At 47.3% G+C, this 14,040-nt stretch overlaps 1 protein-coding gene across 4 annotated transcripts in view; it reads right to left on the bottom strand.

Moving 5' to 3' along the window:
• The window catches only part of LOC106585679 (ATP-dependent RNA helicase with zinc finger domain), a 72,025-nt gene that overhangs the window by 51,772 nt on the left and 6,213 nt on the right, over positions 1 to 14,040 (bottom strand). For 3 of the 4 annotated variants that reach the window (XM_014172153.3, XM_082964804.1, XM_014172162.3), the window contains exons 3-13: positions 13,913 to 13,949; positions 12,626 to 12,750; positions 11,509 to 11,565; positions 11,280 to 11,328; positions 10,907 to 11,000; positions 10,308 to 10,506; positions 9,709 to 9,816; positions 8,780 to 9,086; positions 7,248 to 7,515; positions 5,074 to 5,410; positions 2,841 to 2,971 (exon numbers count right to left, since the gene is read on the bottom strand). In XM_014172153.3, the coding sequence (XP_014027628.3) occupies positions 2,841 to 2,971; positions 5,074 to 5,410; positions 7,248 to 7,515; positions 8,780 to 9,086; positions 9,709 to 9,816; positions 10,308 to 10,506; positions 10,907 to 11,000; positions 11,280 to 11,328; positions 11,509 to 11,565; positions 12,626 to 12,750; positions 13,913 to 13,949 (1,712 nt within the window). The remainder of the gene's footprint in view (positions 1 to 2,840; positions 2,972 to 5,073; positions 5,411 to 7,247; positions 7,516 to 8,779; positions 9,087 to 9,708; positions 9,817 to 10,307; positions 10,507 to 10,906; positions 11,001 to 11,279; positions 11,329 to 11,508; positions 11,566 to 12,625; positions 12,751 to 13,912; positions 13,950 to 14,040) is intronic. The other variant, XM_082964806.1, reaches the window with a different exon arrangement.

Here is a 14,040-nt window from a genome sequence, read left to right as displayed (position 1 = left end):
TGTGTGTGTGTGTGTGTACCTGTTGGGGCTCCAGGGGATGGTGTGTGTGTGTGTGTGTGTACCTGTTGGGGCTCCAGGGGATGGTGTGTGTGTGTGTGTGTGTACCTGTTGGGGCTCCAGGGGATGGTGTGTGTGTGTGTGTGTGTACCTGTTGGGGCTCCAGGGGATGGTGTGTGTGTGTGTGTGTGTACCTGTTGGGGCTCCAGGGGATGGTGTGTGTGTGTGTGTGTGTGTGTGTGTGTGGGTGGGTGGTGTGTGTGTGTGTGTGTGTGTACCTGTTGGGGCTCCAGGGGATGGTGTGTGTGTGTGTGTGTGTGTGTGTACCTGTTGGGGCTCCAGGGGAGGTGGTGTGTGTGTGTGTGTGTGGACCTGTTGGGGCTCCAGGGGATGGTGTGTGTGTGTGTGTGTGTGTACCTGTTGGGGCTCCAGGGGATGGTGTGTGTGTGTGTGTGTGTGTACCTGTTGGGGCTCCAGGGGATGGTGGGTGTGTGTGTGTACCTGTTGGAGCTCCAGGGGATGGTGGGTGTGTGTGTGTACCTGTTGGGGCTCCAGGGGATGGTGTGTGTGTGTGTGTACACCTGTTGGGGCTCCAGGGGATGGTGTGTGTGTGTGTGTGTGTACACCTGTTGGGGCTCCAGGGGATGGTGTGTGTGTGTGTGTGTGTGTACACCTGTTGGGGCTCCAGGGGATGGTGTGTGTGTGTGTGTACCTGTTGGGGCTCCAGGGGATGGGTGGGTGTGTGTGTGTACCTGTTGGGGCTCCAGGGGATGGTGTGTGTGTGTGTGGTACCTGTTGGGGCTCCAGGGGATGGTGTGTGTGTGTGTACCTGTTGGGGCTCCAGGGGATGGTGTGTGTGTGTGTACCTGTTGGGGCTCCAGGGGATGGTGTGTGTGTGTGTGTACCTGTTGGGGCTCCAGGGGATGGTGTGTGTGTGTGTGTACCTGTTGGGGCTCCAGGGGATGGTGTGTGTGTGTGTGTACCTGTTGGGGCTCCAGGGGATGGTGTGTGTGTGTGTACCTGTTGGGGCTCCAGGGGATGGTGTGTGTGTGTGTACCTGTTGGGGCTCCAGGGGATGGTGTGTGTGTGTGTACCTGTTGGGGCTCCAGGGGATGGTGTGTGTGTGTGTACCTGTTGGGGCTCCAGGGGATGGTGTGTGTGTGTGTACCTGTTGGGGCTCCAGGGGATGGTGGGTGTGTGTACCTGTTGGGGCTCCAGGGGATGGTGTGTGTGTGTACCTGTTGGGGCTCCAGGGGATGGTGGGTGTGTGTGTGTGTGTGTGTGTGTGTACCTGTTGGGGCTCCAGGGGATGGTGGGTGTGTGGGTGTGTGTGTGTGTGTACCTGTTGGGGCTCCAGGGGATGGTGGGTGTGTGTGTGTGTGTGTGTGTGTGTACCTGTTGGGGCTCCAGGGGATGGTGGGTGTGTGTGTGTGTGTGTGTGTACCTGTTGGGGCTCCAGGGGATGGTGGGTGTGGTGTGTGTGTACCTGTTGGGGCTCCAGGGGATGGTGGGTGTGTGTGTACCTGTTGGGGCTCCAGGGGATGGTGGGTGTGTGTGTACCTGTTGGGGCTCCAGGGGATGGTGGGTGTGTGTGTACCTGTTGGGGCTCCAGGGGATGGTGGGTGTGTGTGTACCTGTTGGGGCTCCAGGGGATGGTGGGTGTGTGTGTACCTGTTGGGGCTCCAGGGGATGGTGGGTGTGTGTGTGTGTGTACCTGTTGGGGCTCCAGGGGATGGTGGGTGTGTGTGTGTGTGTGTGTACCTGTTGGGGCTCCAGGGGATGGTGGGTGTGTGTGTGTGTGTGTGTACCTGTTGGGGCTCCAGGGGATGGTGTGTGTGTGTGTGTGTGTGTACCTGTTGGGGCTCCAGGGGATGGTGTGTGTGTGTGTGTGTGTGTACCTGTTGGGGCTCCAGGGGATGGTGTGTGTGTGTGTGTGTGTGTACCTGTTGGGGCTCCAGGGGATGGTGTGTGTGTGTGTGTGTGTGTACCTGTTGGGGCTCCAGGGGATGGTGGGTGTGGTGTGTGTGTGTACCTGTTGGGGCTCCAGGGGATGGTGGGTGTGTGTGTGTGTGTACCTGTTGGGGCTCCAGGGGATGGTGTGTGGGTGTGTGTGTGTACCTGTTGGGGCTCCAGGGGATGGTGTGTGGGTGTGTGTGTGTACCTGTTGGGGCTCCAGGGGATGGTGTGTGGGTGTGTGTGTGTACCTGTTGGGGCTCCAGGGGATGGTGTGTGGGTGTGTGTGTGTACCTGTTGGGGCTCCAGGGGATGGTGTGTGGGTGTGTGTGTGTACCTGTTGGGGCTCCAGGGGATGGTGGGTGTGTGTACCTGTTGGGGCTCCAGGGGATGGTGTGTGTGTGTGTGTGTACCTGTTGGGCCTCCAGGGGATGGTGGGTGTGTGTGTGTACCTGTTGGGGCTCCAAGGGATGGTGTGTGTGTGTGTACCTGTTGGGGCTCCAGGGGATGGTGTGTGTGTGTGTGTGTGACCTGTTGGGGCTCCAGGGGATGGTGGGTGTGTGTGTGTGTGTGGACCTGTTGGGGCTCCAGGGGATGGTAGGTGTGTGTGTGTACCTGTTGGGGATCCAGGGGATGGTGGGTGTGTGTGTGTGTACCTGTTGGGGCTCCAGGGGATGGTGGGTGTGTGTGTGTACCTGTTGGGGCTCCAGGGGATGGTGGGTGTGTGTGTGTACCTGTTGGGGCTCCAGGGGATGGTGGGTGTGTGTGTGTACCTGTTGGGGCTCCAGGGGATGGTGGGTGTGTGTGTGTACCTGTTGGGGCTCCAGGGGATGGTGGGTGTGTGTGTGTACCTGTTGGGGCTCCAGGGGATGGTGGGTGTGTGTGTGTACCTGTTGGGGCTCCAGGGGATGGTGGGTGTAAGGCTGGCGTCTGGGAACAGGATGCCGTTGTCTTTGATGCGGTCCAGAGCATAGTGCATCTCACACAGGGGCAGGCGGTTCAACTGAAACTGCAGCTCCACCTGGGGCAGAGGGGAACACAGGAGTGGTCACTTATTTAGGTCACTCAAACCAAGTGTTTCGAGACTAAATAAAGATGCAGTTTAGAGAGGTTTAGCTGGAAACTATTGGCTCTACATAACTGACATATTACTCAATGGCCTATCAACGCAATGCTAAGATGGTTGTCACAAATTCAAAGTGCCGGTCTCCCTCGCTCCTTTTTAATGGACCAGGGGCAACCATTTATAGGGCCCTATAAAAATCTGTTTTATTTTTCCATGTTTTTCTCTCTCCAGGTTTTCCCTCTCAAAAATCACAGTGTTTTAATAGAAAATGGTACACCACATCAATACTTACACCACATCAGGACAACATTTGAGGTCTGGGGGAAATGATTTTTTGTTGTTGGTGTAGTCACCCTTTAATTCCAGCGTGCCCATTGGAAAAGGCTGATTAGATATATTTTTGTAGTGCACATGTGATGGTAGAGTTTGCAAAACAAATAACCACTGGATTGATGCAAATAACCATGACATCATGTCAGGTAAGCATAGGCTACTTTGTGTAGTTAACATTTAATTGAGGTTCTTGGGAAAACCTTTCAATCTAGCGGAAGACTGTTCATCGCTAACGGCTACATATAGTGGTAGACGCGCACACAGACGGGGAATTCATTGCCTCTTCACAAAGTTGCAGGAAATGTGAATCACTGATGCATTCTGTTCGTGTCTTATGTGCAACAACAACTTCCCTGGAGCGCCTTCCGTGTTCTCCACATCGCGGATTGTATACAGGCAGTTACAATTTAATTCCATTGCGCACCTAGAAAGAGGCTGGGATTGTTTTTGTAGCGCAGGTAGAATTAGCTAAACAAATACTCACTGGATGAATGCAGATAATCATGATGTCATTCTGCCTGGTAAGCATAGGCTACTTTGTACTTAATATTGATTTAAAACAGGTTTTGGGGAAAGCCTTTCTGTCTACCAGATTTTCATTAGCATCATAGCCACCAGCTACACAAAGTGCTGCTGTGCGCACCGCATATACAAGTTCAAACCTTTTTTGTTATATAGTTGACTTCCGTTTTATTGTCTAGATTCCGTGATTCCATCCCTACATTTGTTCCTCATCTGGGGTCAGTCTGCTTGGCACTGGTAATCATGGCTCTTCGTTTAACTAGGGGGCACGTTCTCTCCCTGACAAAGTTCTGTTTCATTTCATAACAGCATGGGTTTTCCACCGGGTGGCTAGATGGCTAGCTCTAATTCCCCCGTCGACACGGGCCCTGTCCTAATCACTTAGACATGAGCTGCTCCAAAACACGACGGACAGATTATATTCCCTGCAACAGGCTTGTTCGGATAATTGCTTATGCCCGGGCCTCGCTTTCCCCTGCCAGCCCATCATTCACACCGGCGGGTAAGAACAGCCTTTAGCCGCCACTGGGCAAAGTAATTGGGATCTCTCGCCGCGCTGGCAGAGTGCAATTTTCCCTGGAGCGCCAGCCTTACCGTGGACGGCGCTAACCTTTGTGAAGTGGCAATCGATACTGGGACCTTTCACCCTGAGAGTTTGCTTTCGCTAAAGCCTCAGACGGAGAGGTGACCCTTTCATTAAAGATTTCTCAGCTCTCAAATGGCAGAGGACACAGTGGAATGGGAGATTGAAAAGACTGAAAGAAGGATGGGGTGGTGGGCCTTTAAGGGGTTTAAACCGTTCCCCCGACTCAGAGAATAGTTTCTATGCCATCTCCTCTGTCCTACATGGGACATAAACAAGCTTTTCGAGGCTGACGCCATATCAAGGGAGATGTCCTTGTGACTCAAACGCATTATACCTTACCCATGGTGTGATTATGTGTTGTATTGAAATACAGGGAACAAATGCAACATCCTCCATATTGGAACTTGGCTAAAATGGCACCTACTCCATACTGGACATTAGATCTGTTCATCCAATAACCTACCCACAAAAATAAATAGAAAAACACCTATTGCGGCAGCTATCATGTTTTAAATCTCACTTGAAAAATAAATGATCTATTCTAACCAATCAACTTTTCTGTAGCAACTTGTTGCTAGGTCAATCAGTGTTATACAACGATGTATTTGGTCCGTACCTGCAGTTCCCTATCAGGTATCAACCCCAGCTCCTCGCAGCAGTCCTTGCATATCCGCAGGAAAATGTAGTCCTTGGTCTTCTCTTCGATGCAGGCCTCATAGACACGCTCCTTGACCCCAGGGGGCTGGCTGCACCACTCCTGGCGGGCCAGGGGCAACAGCAAGACAGAGTTCACCTTGGTCATGACAAGTCGGCCCGCCAGCGTGTCCTCCGACAGCGTCTCAGTCAGCTTGAAGCGGGCAAAGAGCTGTCCGTTCTGGGCGTACTTGGCGCCACCCGAGATGCCCGTCAGCATGAAGCTGGTGACCAGCTGGAGGTTGACTTTGATGTTGAACCTGGTGGGAGAGGACATTTTGTCATCAGCCAGAAATTAGTCGAACGAGAGCATTAGCATTGTTAGAAAATGATGTGACGGAGGAGAGGCGGGAGTTGGGGAGAAGTAGGCCTGAGCGAAGTTAGCCAGAAATGGACATCAGAATTAGGCCTAATTTAATTGGAAATAGACATTAGCATTGTTAGCCAGTGCTGAGGTGACTTTGATGTTGAACTTGGGAGGGGAGAGGATAGGACAGTGGCAAAGATGGCTAACAATGAAATGGGACTGGACTGGAGTCATTGCAAAATATGCACCATGTTTAACTGGAATAAGGTTGTAAGGGTGTAACCTCTTTACTTCCTGAAATTTGACCTTATCTCATTCTGTTCATTTATATGCAAACAGTGATTGTTGTGATCCACAGTGGTTTACATGGCAAATGTTTTGCCCGGAGGCATTCACATAGACAGCTGTTAGTGGTAAAAATATGTTTGTGTTGGGTAAAAGAATATGGGTTTGTTTGGCATGAAAATCTACCAATTGCTATTTCAGCAGAGTGGCAAAACTGACTTGGACCATATGTTTGTCAGCTTTGGGAGTCCCTTAGGTAAGCTAGGGACCTTAACAATTAGACAGCATTGCAGATTAATCGTTGAATGATCATTTGTTTGGAAAAGAAAAAAAGACACTGGAGTTGTGCCAAGTAGTCACAGGTGGTTCATGGACAGCCTAAATAATTCTCTCTGATATCAATTTCTCTTATCAAGACAGCAATACTGTGAAGGGTATTTGACAGGGACATTAGACTATATTATAGTAGTATTAATACAATATTCATTTTTGTATTATATATCCTAATATGGTGTATTAATTATATTGTATATTATTATATAAAACTATTACATAGTCTGTATTGAATCAGATGAGCATGCATGCAAAGCCAGAAATTCACAGGTCCATGAACACCCCATGAAGCCCCATACTTCCCGGACATAAAATAACTTTAAAATGGAGAATCTCCATAGAAAATGCTTCTTGTCCAGGTCTCAGCTTAATCTGTTGCCCGGGAAACCGGCCCTCAATGGTAAATTGGATGATTGAGAGGAATCCATTCCACAGCCCCAGGCAAATGACAATAACATTGAAGGAGTGGGGGAGGGGAACAGTGGAACAGTGGGGGAGGGGAACCCTGGTTCCTTCCACTGGGTTGACTGAGTGAAGGCTGGGGGGCCTTTGATTAGGTCTTAATCAGGGTTGGATTGCTGTGATAACCTGGTCTCCTTCTCACCTTCCACTGAGGACAGCAGCAGGTGTCGAATTACAGGGGGGTTTTGGGGAGTCGCCTTAGTTTATACACAAGAAAGTACTTCTATTCTAAAACAAAACTGTCCTGGTCTGGGGGAAATCTCTGGGGATGCTGAGGAGATATGCCTAATCCAAAGGGCTTTAGCTGTGTGCCTGGCCACGTGTGTAGTGTACACACACACACACACACACACACACACACACACACCCTTTTACTGTGGAAGATCGACTCTGACACCTTGTGGTGGGCCAGTCTTACAGACCCCCGTTCAATCCAGAATGTCTACACACTACATAAAACATAACACTAAAATGTATATTCGCAGGTATCAAGAGGTGTGACTGACTAAAAATAAATAAAAGGACCAACCCTTCGGAGAAAACAGACTCAATCAGTACACACTCTTTACAATTAAAAGACAATTATCACTAGCAATGGAAGTGCTATTTAAAAAGTGTCTTTTTAGCAATACAACCCATTGTCAGTGGTTGAAGGTTTTCAGAATAGGACTGATTGGAAACAAGACTACAACAAAGAGGCTCTCACTCACTTGCTGACTTCTTTGTACTGGGCGATCTCCTCGATGTAGAGCAGGTCGTGCAGGCGGGCCTGGTAGTTGTCCCGGGTCAGGGTCTTGTCCAGGACCGACTGGGTGAAGAGCTGGTCGGCCGACAGGGGGATCTGGTAGCGGGCCAGCAGGCTGCGGTCCAGGTCCACAGTCTCGTTGGGGCTGAACTCCACGATGGTCTTGCAGGACGGGTCCCAGCGCTTGGCCGTCATCAGGAGCTGCTGCCTGGCTTGCATTAGGTGCTCCAGGTCTGGAGAGGGTGAAAACCACACCTTCCATTAATATTGACACTTGAGCATGACGGCAGGTAGCCTACTGATTAGAGAGTTGGGCCAGTAACCAACCGAAAGGTTGCTGGATCGAATCCCCGAGCTGATAAGGTAAAAATCTGTCATTCTGCCCCTGAACAAGGCAGTTAACCCACTGTTCCTAGGTGTCATTGTAAATAAGAATTTGTTCTTAACTGACTTGCCTAGATAAATAAAGAGGTAAGAAAATTAAATATTGGCCTGCACTTGAGTATTTTTGATGGCTCAGCTGGTAAGACCAGGGTTGTGCGTTGGATTCCCGCATGGGCCATATATACATTTTACTGTAAGTCACGGGATTTTGGGTAAGGCTAGACAGAATCTGCAGGTTCTTACTCATAGAGACCTATATAATCCTGATATTATTATTCCAATCCTATTGAATCTTATCAAATCGCGTTCATGCATTTGTCTGTAAACATAATAATGGCTAACAGTGTTCTGAATTTTCTGACGTTTTGATTCCACAAGTATTACTTTATTTCAAATCCTCTTCCAGCTTAGGAAGGGGAGCTTAGGAAAATTCTGCCCACGCAGATTCCACCTGGCCCAAATCACGGGGAATATTGACCTGCTACAAAAGCTATGAGGACTGGCCAGTACACAGATAATTTTTTTACATAACCAAAGGATAAAAAGAACAATTAACATTGCATTTGCACGTCTGAAATAGTGAGTAAAAGAAGTCTTTAGTAAGTCTGTAGCGTCATACCCAAGAAGACTTCAGGCTGTAATCGCTGCCAAAGGTGCTTCAACAAAGTACTGAGTAAAGGGTCTGAATACTTATTTCTAAAAACCTGTTTTTGCTTTGTCATTAAGGGGTATTGTGTGTAAACTGATAAAAGGGGGAAAAAAATGTTTGAAATCAATTTTAGAGTAAGGCTGTAACGTAACAAAATGTGGAAAAAGTCAAAGGGTCTGAATACTTTCCGAATGCGCTGTACATGGCTGCCGTATCACTCAGGTTGGTGCTACACATTGTGGTGGATAGGGTGAGTTCAGTTGCCTCCTATTACATCGCTAAGCACTGAGGCCTTTTAAGGAATGTCACACGTGCAACCCATTATCAATATAACCCAACTTCTATTTTCCTAATCATTTTAGTTTTGGTTTTATTGTGTTAGAAACTTGGACTACTGAGGGAGGGTGGGAGGTTATAAAGTTATAACTGAAAACGTCAATATCTCTCACAAAAAAACAAAACACCTTCTATGGAGGCAGCGTCCACCATGATGCGCTGCATCAGCACGGGCTCCGAGCCAAAGTCGAAGACGATGGTCTGGCGGAAGGTGCCGAAGATTTCGGTGCTGAAGCCCACCACCACCGTGTAGACGCAGTGGTCCATGCCGTTGTCGGCCGCCAGCGCCTCCTCGCCCGCTGTCCACTCTTGGCAGCCCTCGGCCGCCGCCTGCAGCCGCTGGGCGCCGGCATCGCCAACCGACACGGCCGTGATGGAGAAGTGGGGCCGGTGGGCGTCATAGAGCAGGGCGATGCGGTACAGCTTCCTCACAGGCTGAGGGGGAGGGGCAGAAAGTGTGAAATCAGAGATAACGGGCTACTTTGCATCACATGCGAGTGCTCTTTGGAAGCATTGTCAGTCAGTTACAGTCTAAGAGTATATCAATGGGTATATGAAAAAGTTGGCTTTTGAGAGTGAATGTTCAGACGCATAAGTACATGGTCTCCTGCTGTGGTGCTGGGAATGGGGGTAAAAAAAAATCTAAATATGATACAAATTTCTCCCACACACGACCTCTGCACAATTATTTTATCTGTGTTATGATAATGTCTTGATAAAGGTCCACGTGACCAAACCAACATGCAGAGCTTTCCTGTGCGTGGGAGCAGTCTTTATCAAAGTTGCTTATAATGATATGGCCGTGCACGGCCTACAGATAACAGTCAGATGTTGATTTCAAATCAAAATTTACTCGTGTGGTGCTTTTGGAAATATATTTATTTGAAACCATTGGTTGCATCTCAAACCGCACTCTATTCCCTATATACTGCTTTTGACCAAAAACCCTATGGGTCCTAGTCAAAAGTAGTGCACTATATAGAGAATAGGGTGCCATGTATAAGGAATAGGGTGGTATTTGGTGTGCTGACATTGAGTGAGACAGAGCACCTGTTACCTTGCAGAACAGGGAGAAGGTCCAGGAGTGAGCTGATTTCTTGGTGGTGACCGTTACGGAGAGGTTGGAGCTGTGTTCCACGTTGACGCCGTCCAAATAGTCACTCAGCTACGGCAGGAACAGAACAGAACACAACACCATTCATGCCAAGTTAAGGAGAGTTGAACAAAATAAAAGCCTGGCTAAAATGAGGACATAACAGCTTAATAGAATGTACATTTTAAAAGGGCAGTTTATTTGAGATAAGTAGACAAAATGAAAGAGTCAACAAGTCTAAAAATCAATATGCTGAAAGTACAGCAGCACTGCATCTACACCTGCATCAGCCTCAAGGGCTCTGTCCCAATACAAGCATCTTTACTTCCTCCCCTCCTTGAAGTACTAATCCCTGATCTGACCACCTCTCAATTTGGGTTAGATCAGTGATTACTTGAAGGGAGGCAGGGAGCTCGTGTTAACGCATTTGAAGACCCAAGCAAACAGCTTCTCGGCCTGTCCTCCACTAGTTAAAATCAGTGATTACTTCCAGTAAGGGAGGGTGTATTTTAACATTAGTCTATTAAGGCCATAGATAAGTGACTAGACTAGGGTTAACTGACCACTTTCTCAGGGGAGAGAGAGTTCATCCACTTCTCGATGAGCGCCTCCATGTAGTTCTCGGTGAAGTGCTTGCTCTCCTGCTGCTGCTTGAGGCGGATGAGGCGCGAGGCGTAGCGTTTCTGCCACTCCATCAGCTCCTCCTGGGAGTGGGCCGACGTGCACTGGGCACCGTAGCGACACAGGCCCTGCTCCACGAACCTGGAGGAGCATGACGAAGACAACGGGACATTCAACCAGGTGGCGTCAACTTGTTACGTGGTTTTCATTTCCAATAGTGTCCGGGAAACCAACCCCCAAGGACCAAAAGCCAAAGGGCCTCACCCTCTGAACCAACACTGAAAAACTGTGTCAGTTACTCAGCTAGGTAACAAGAGTTAATAAATGTTTATTGCTTGAAAAACAAGCCCATGTTTGCAGCAGGTGGACATAATACAGGTACAATAACAATGGCTTTAATTGTAGGCCACTCAATGTACAAATGTGACAAAGTGATTGCATACAACATGCCAATTACTTGTTAAACTAGCCATGTAATATGTTATATGAACTATGGTCTTACGCCACCGGTATAAGAGTCTGCAACGCACGATAGCATTACCTTTTACACAGCGTGTACTCCTCACTGCTGGTAACTCCTCTAGGCGGGGGGCGAAACTGCCATCCATCCCGTACTTTTGACCACAAGGACATAACTACATCAACAAAACATCCCACTCACACAGTAAATAAGCACCTACATATGGACTTTGAGTCAAGCTTTTGAGACTTGAGTCAAAGTGAAAATGAAATCCAATTCTAAAGGCTTGGTCTTTCGATATCCTGCGACCGGGCGTTAAATAAGAGCTTTCCTTTTCGAAGCAAATCTGAGCATTGAGCCTGACTGTGTGTTGAGCACAAGCTGTGAAATCGTTGACATATATAAACGCATCCAAATATATATTTTTTTTCCCGCGTGAGGACGACTTGCTCACCTTCCTCGTTGTCGTCTGTATATTCTGGAGCCATTTCGCCACGAATGGCCTGTGAGAGAGAGAAAGTATTGTATTCATAAGACAATAACATTTAATGTCCACTCAAACAATTAGTTGACCTCGAGTACTGCAACAGGTGATAAATCTGCAGTGTCATTCACTTAAATATGATCAATACTCATAGGCCAAAGTCCAACATAAGGCAAGACCACCTCACACAAACACTTACTTCAATTTCTGAGAGAAGCATTTTTAATCTAGTTAAGTCCTTTGTGACGATGCCGTTCTGAAGAAGAAAAGGTATAGGAAATACATTACAACACATACAATATCAGCAAGCATATCCAAAAGGATTTTAGACTATCAATTAAAGAGACTTGGCACAGTCACTGGTCAATACAAAATATTATTGGATACATACATTTTCTGAATAACACATTTGTTTATCCCAAAACCAAATCCATTCACAGGCTGGTCAAAATGGTTCTGTGGATGCCGCTTATGATTCTTATACTTGATGCAGCAGCATGTTTGTTGCTCCCTGGTTCTAGTCAACTTGAGAACAAATAACTGATTTCATATCTACGCTTTTTGGTTGCCAGATAAGACACCAGAGTGTTCAGGCTTTGCGTTTCACTGTTGAAGGTTATCTGCTTTTGGGAGTTTAACTAAGGGACAGTATCCTCATGAGAATCAAGCTTGTTTCCTGACACCAGAACAGGGCATCACACACTTAAAATAAATCACAAAATTGAAACGGTCACTTGGGCACTGCCTGTTAATCTAAAAAGGTATTCATATTTTAGGAATTACTTTTTTTCAAGTCAATTGAGATATGCAACACTAATATTTGGCTATTTTCTGACATTTACCCTCATGTAAAGAGGCTGGAGAATAACATAGCTACAAACCCTTAAAAGCATATCGATTCAACAGTCAACATGAACACTTCCTCTGTGCTGAGAGAACCTGCTTCATAAAAAACCCAGAGGACATTTCCTGGAAAAGTCAAAGGAACCAAATATTCCAGCTGCTCTCAGAGCTAAATGGCTGTGTTTGTCTCCATAGATCAGTTATAGGAGGTGGAGGGAAAAGGAGCAAAATGGAAGAAGGAAAATGAGGTGAAGGGAGAAGAGGGGTGAAAAGGAGGAAAAGGCAGAAGGAGAAAGAGGGGGAGGTGGAAAGGGGAGGGTGGAAAAGGAGGAGGTGGAAGAGGAGGAGAAAAAGGTGTGGGGAAAAATAACAGAGGGAGAAAGAAGAGGTGATAAACTAGGAGGGTGAAAAAGATGGTGTAGGTGTTGAAGAGGCAGGGTTAACAGAGAAGTAAGGCCGGGAGCAAGTGTTACCAGAGGCTCCCCAAACAGGGACTTGGAGAGGAGGCCAGCCACTTCGTGCAGGCTGCCGTCCAGCAGCATGCAGCGCAGGCTGGCCTGAAACGACCCGTCTCCCTTGGCCAGCTCCTCGGCCAGAACTACAATAAACACACACAGGACGACAGGGAATGTTACTTTGCGTGATCGCACTGCACTACATTGCGTGGAACGTGTGCTCACTCCCATCACATCGAACTGCATTCTCTCCACCCAAGTCACATGACATAGGCATAGCTGCTGAACTGAAGCAGGCATGGTGTGGTAAAGTGCTGCGACACAGGGCTATGACCACCAATGTTATTCTAACTGCTTGTCTTGACATGGGCATAGCTAGCTACTGAAGCAGGCATGGCGTGCAGAAGTCCCGCTCCACGCGGCTACGACAGCTAATGTTATGCAAACCACTTGTCTTGTAAGTTTTCACTAACTTGAGCTTGAACCTTAGCGCTGACATTTTCCCAAGATGTTGACCTGTTTCTAACCCTAACATTTGTTTAGCATAACATCATGTCTAGAATGATTTTAATAGCAATGAAACTATCTGAGATGACTAATTGCCAATAAAAACGTAAGGTCTGTTGAGTAGGACTGTGTTATACCTATAGAGTTGGATAGAGGGCGTCTTTGGCGCATTGGCTCTGGGCAAATTCCAATCAGGGCTATATCCATTTGAAATAGTCTTGTTTTTTTTTTATAGTTACATATCGGGGCTATTATTTGACGATATCGTATCATTTTAACAATAATTCAATAGAAAATGTTGCGCTAGTAGACTGTACCTGCACCAAAACTCCAGTATTTTTCCTTCATAGCTTGTTTTCTATCTTTTTTTAATAGGGAGCCAATTTCTTTTCAGCACTTTTATTTTTCTAACGGATCCAAACTCGTTTTCTCATGCTCTCTCGACTCTCTGCAGCCGACATAGGCTTAGCCATATGTTTGGAACATCGAATCGCAATAAAATCATTGTATTCAAATCGCAATACATAGAGAATCAAAATACATATCATATCTGCACCTAAGTATTGTGATAACATCGTATTGTGAGGTCCCTAGCAATTCCCAGCCCTAATTTTAAAGTAGTCCATGTGATCTTCTATGAGTTTTTAAATGGTGAAAGCACTCCATGGCACTGCCCATGCAAAAACAGGCTTTATGGCAAGTGCATCCTCTATCCAAGTCTATAGTTGGTATATGACTGTGTAACCTGAGGATGGGACTTCAATACAATGGGTTATGATAAGTACTCCACCAACTCACCATGTTTGCAGTCTTCATCTGCTTGATCATAGTTTTTCTGGTGGTAGAAAGAAAACAAGAAAACAGGAAGTCAAAGCAGCAGAATGACTGACCTCGTGGGTTTTATATGACAGAGGTCCTGACTGAGT

The sequence above is a fragment of the Salmo salar genome, chromosome 02, assembly GCF_965601325.2.
Source record: "Salmo salar chromosome 02, fSalSal1, whole genome shotgun sequence".
NCBI classification, from domain to species: Eukaryota; Metazoa; Chordata; class Actinopteri; order Salmoniformes; family Salmonidae; genus Salmo; species Salmo salar.
This window is presented reverse-complemented; position numbering and strand designations above follow the sequence as displayed.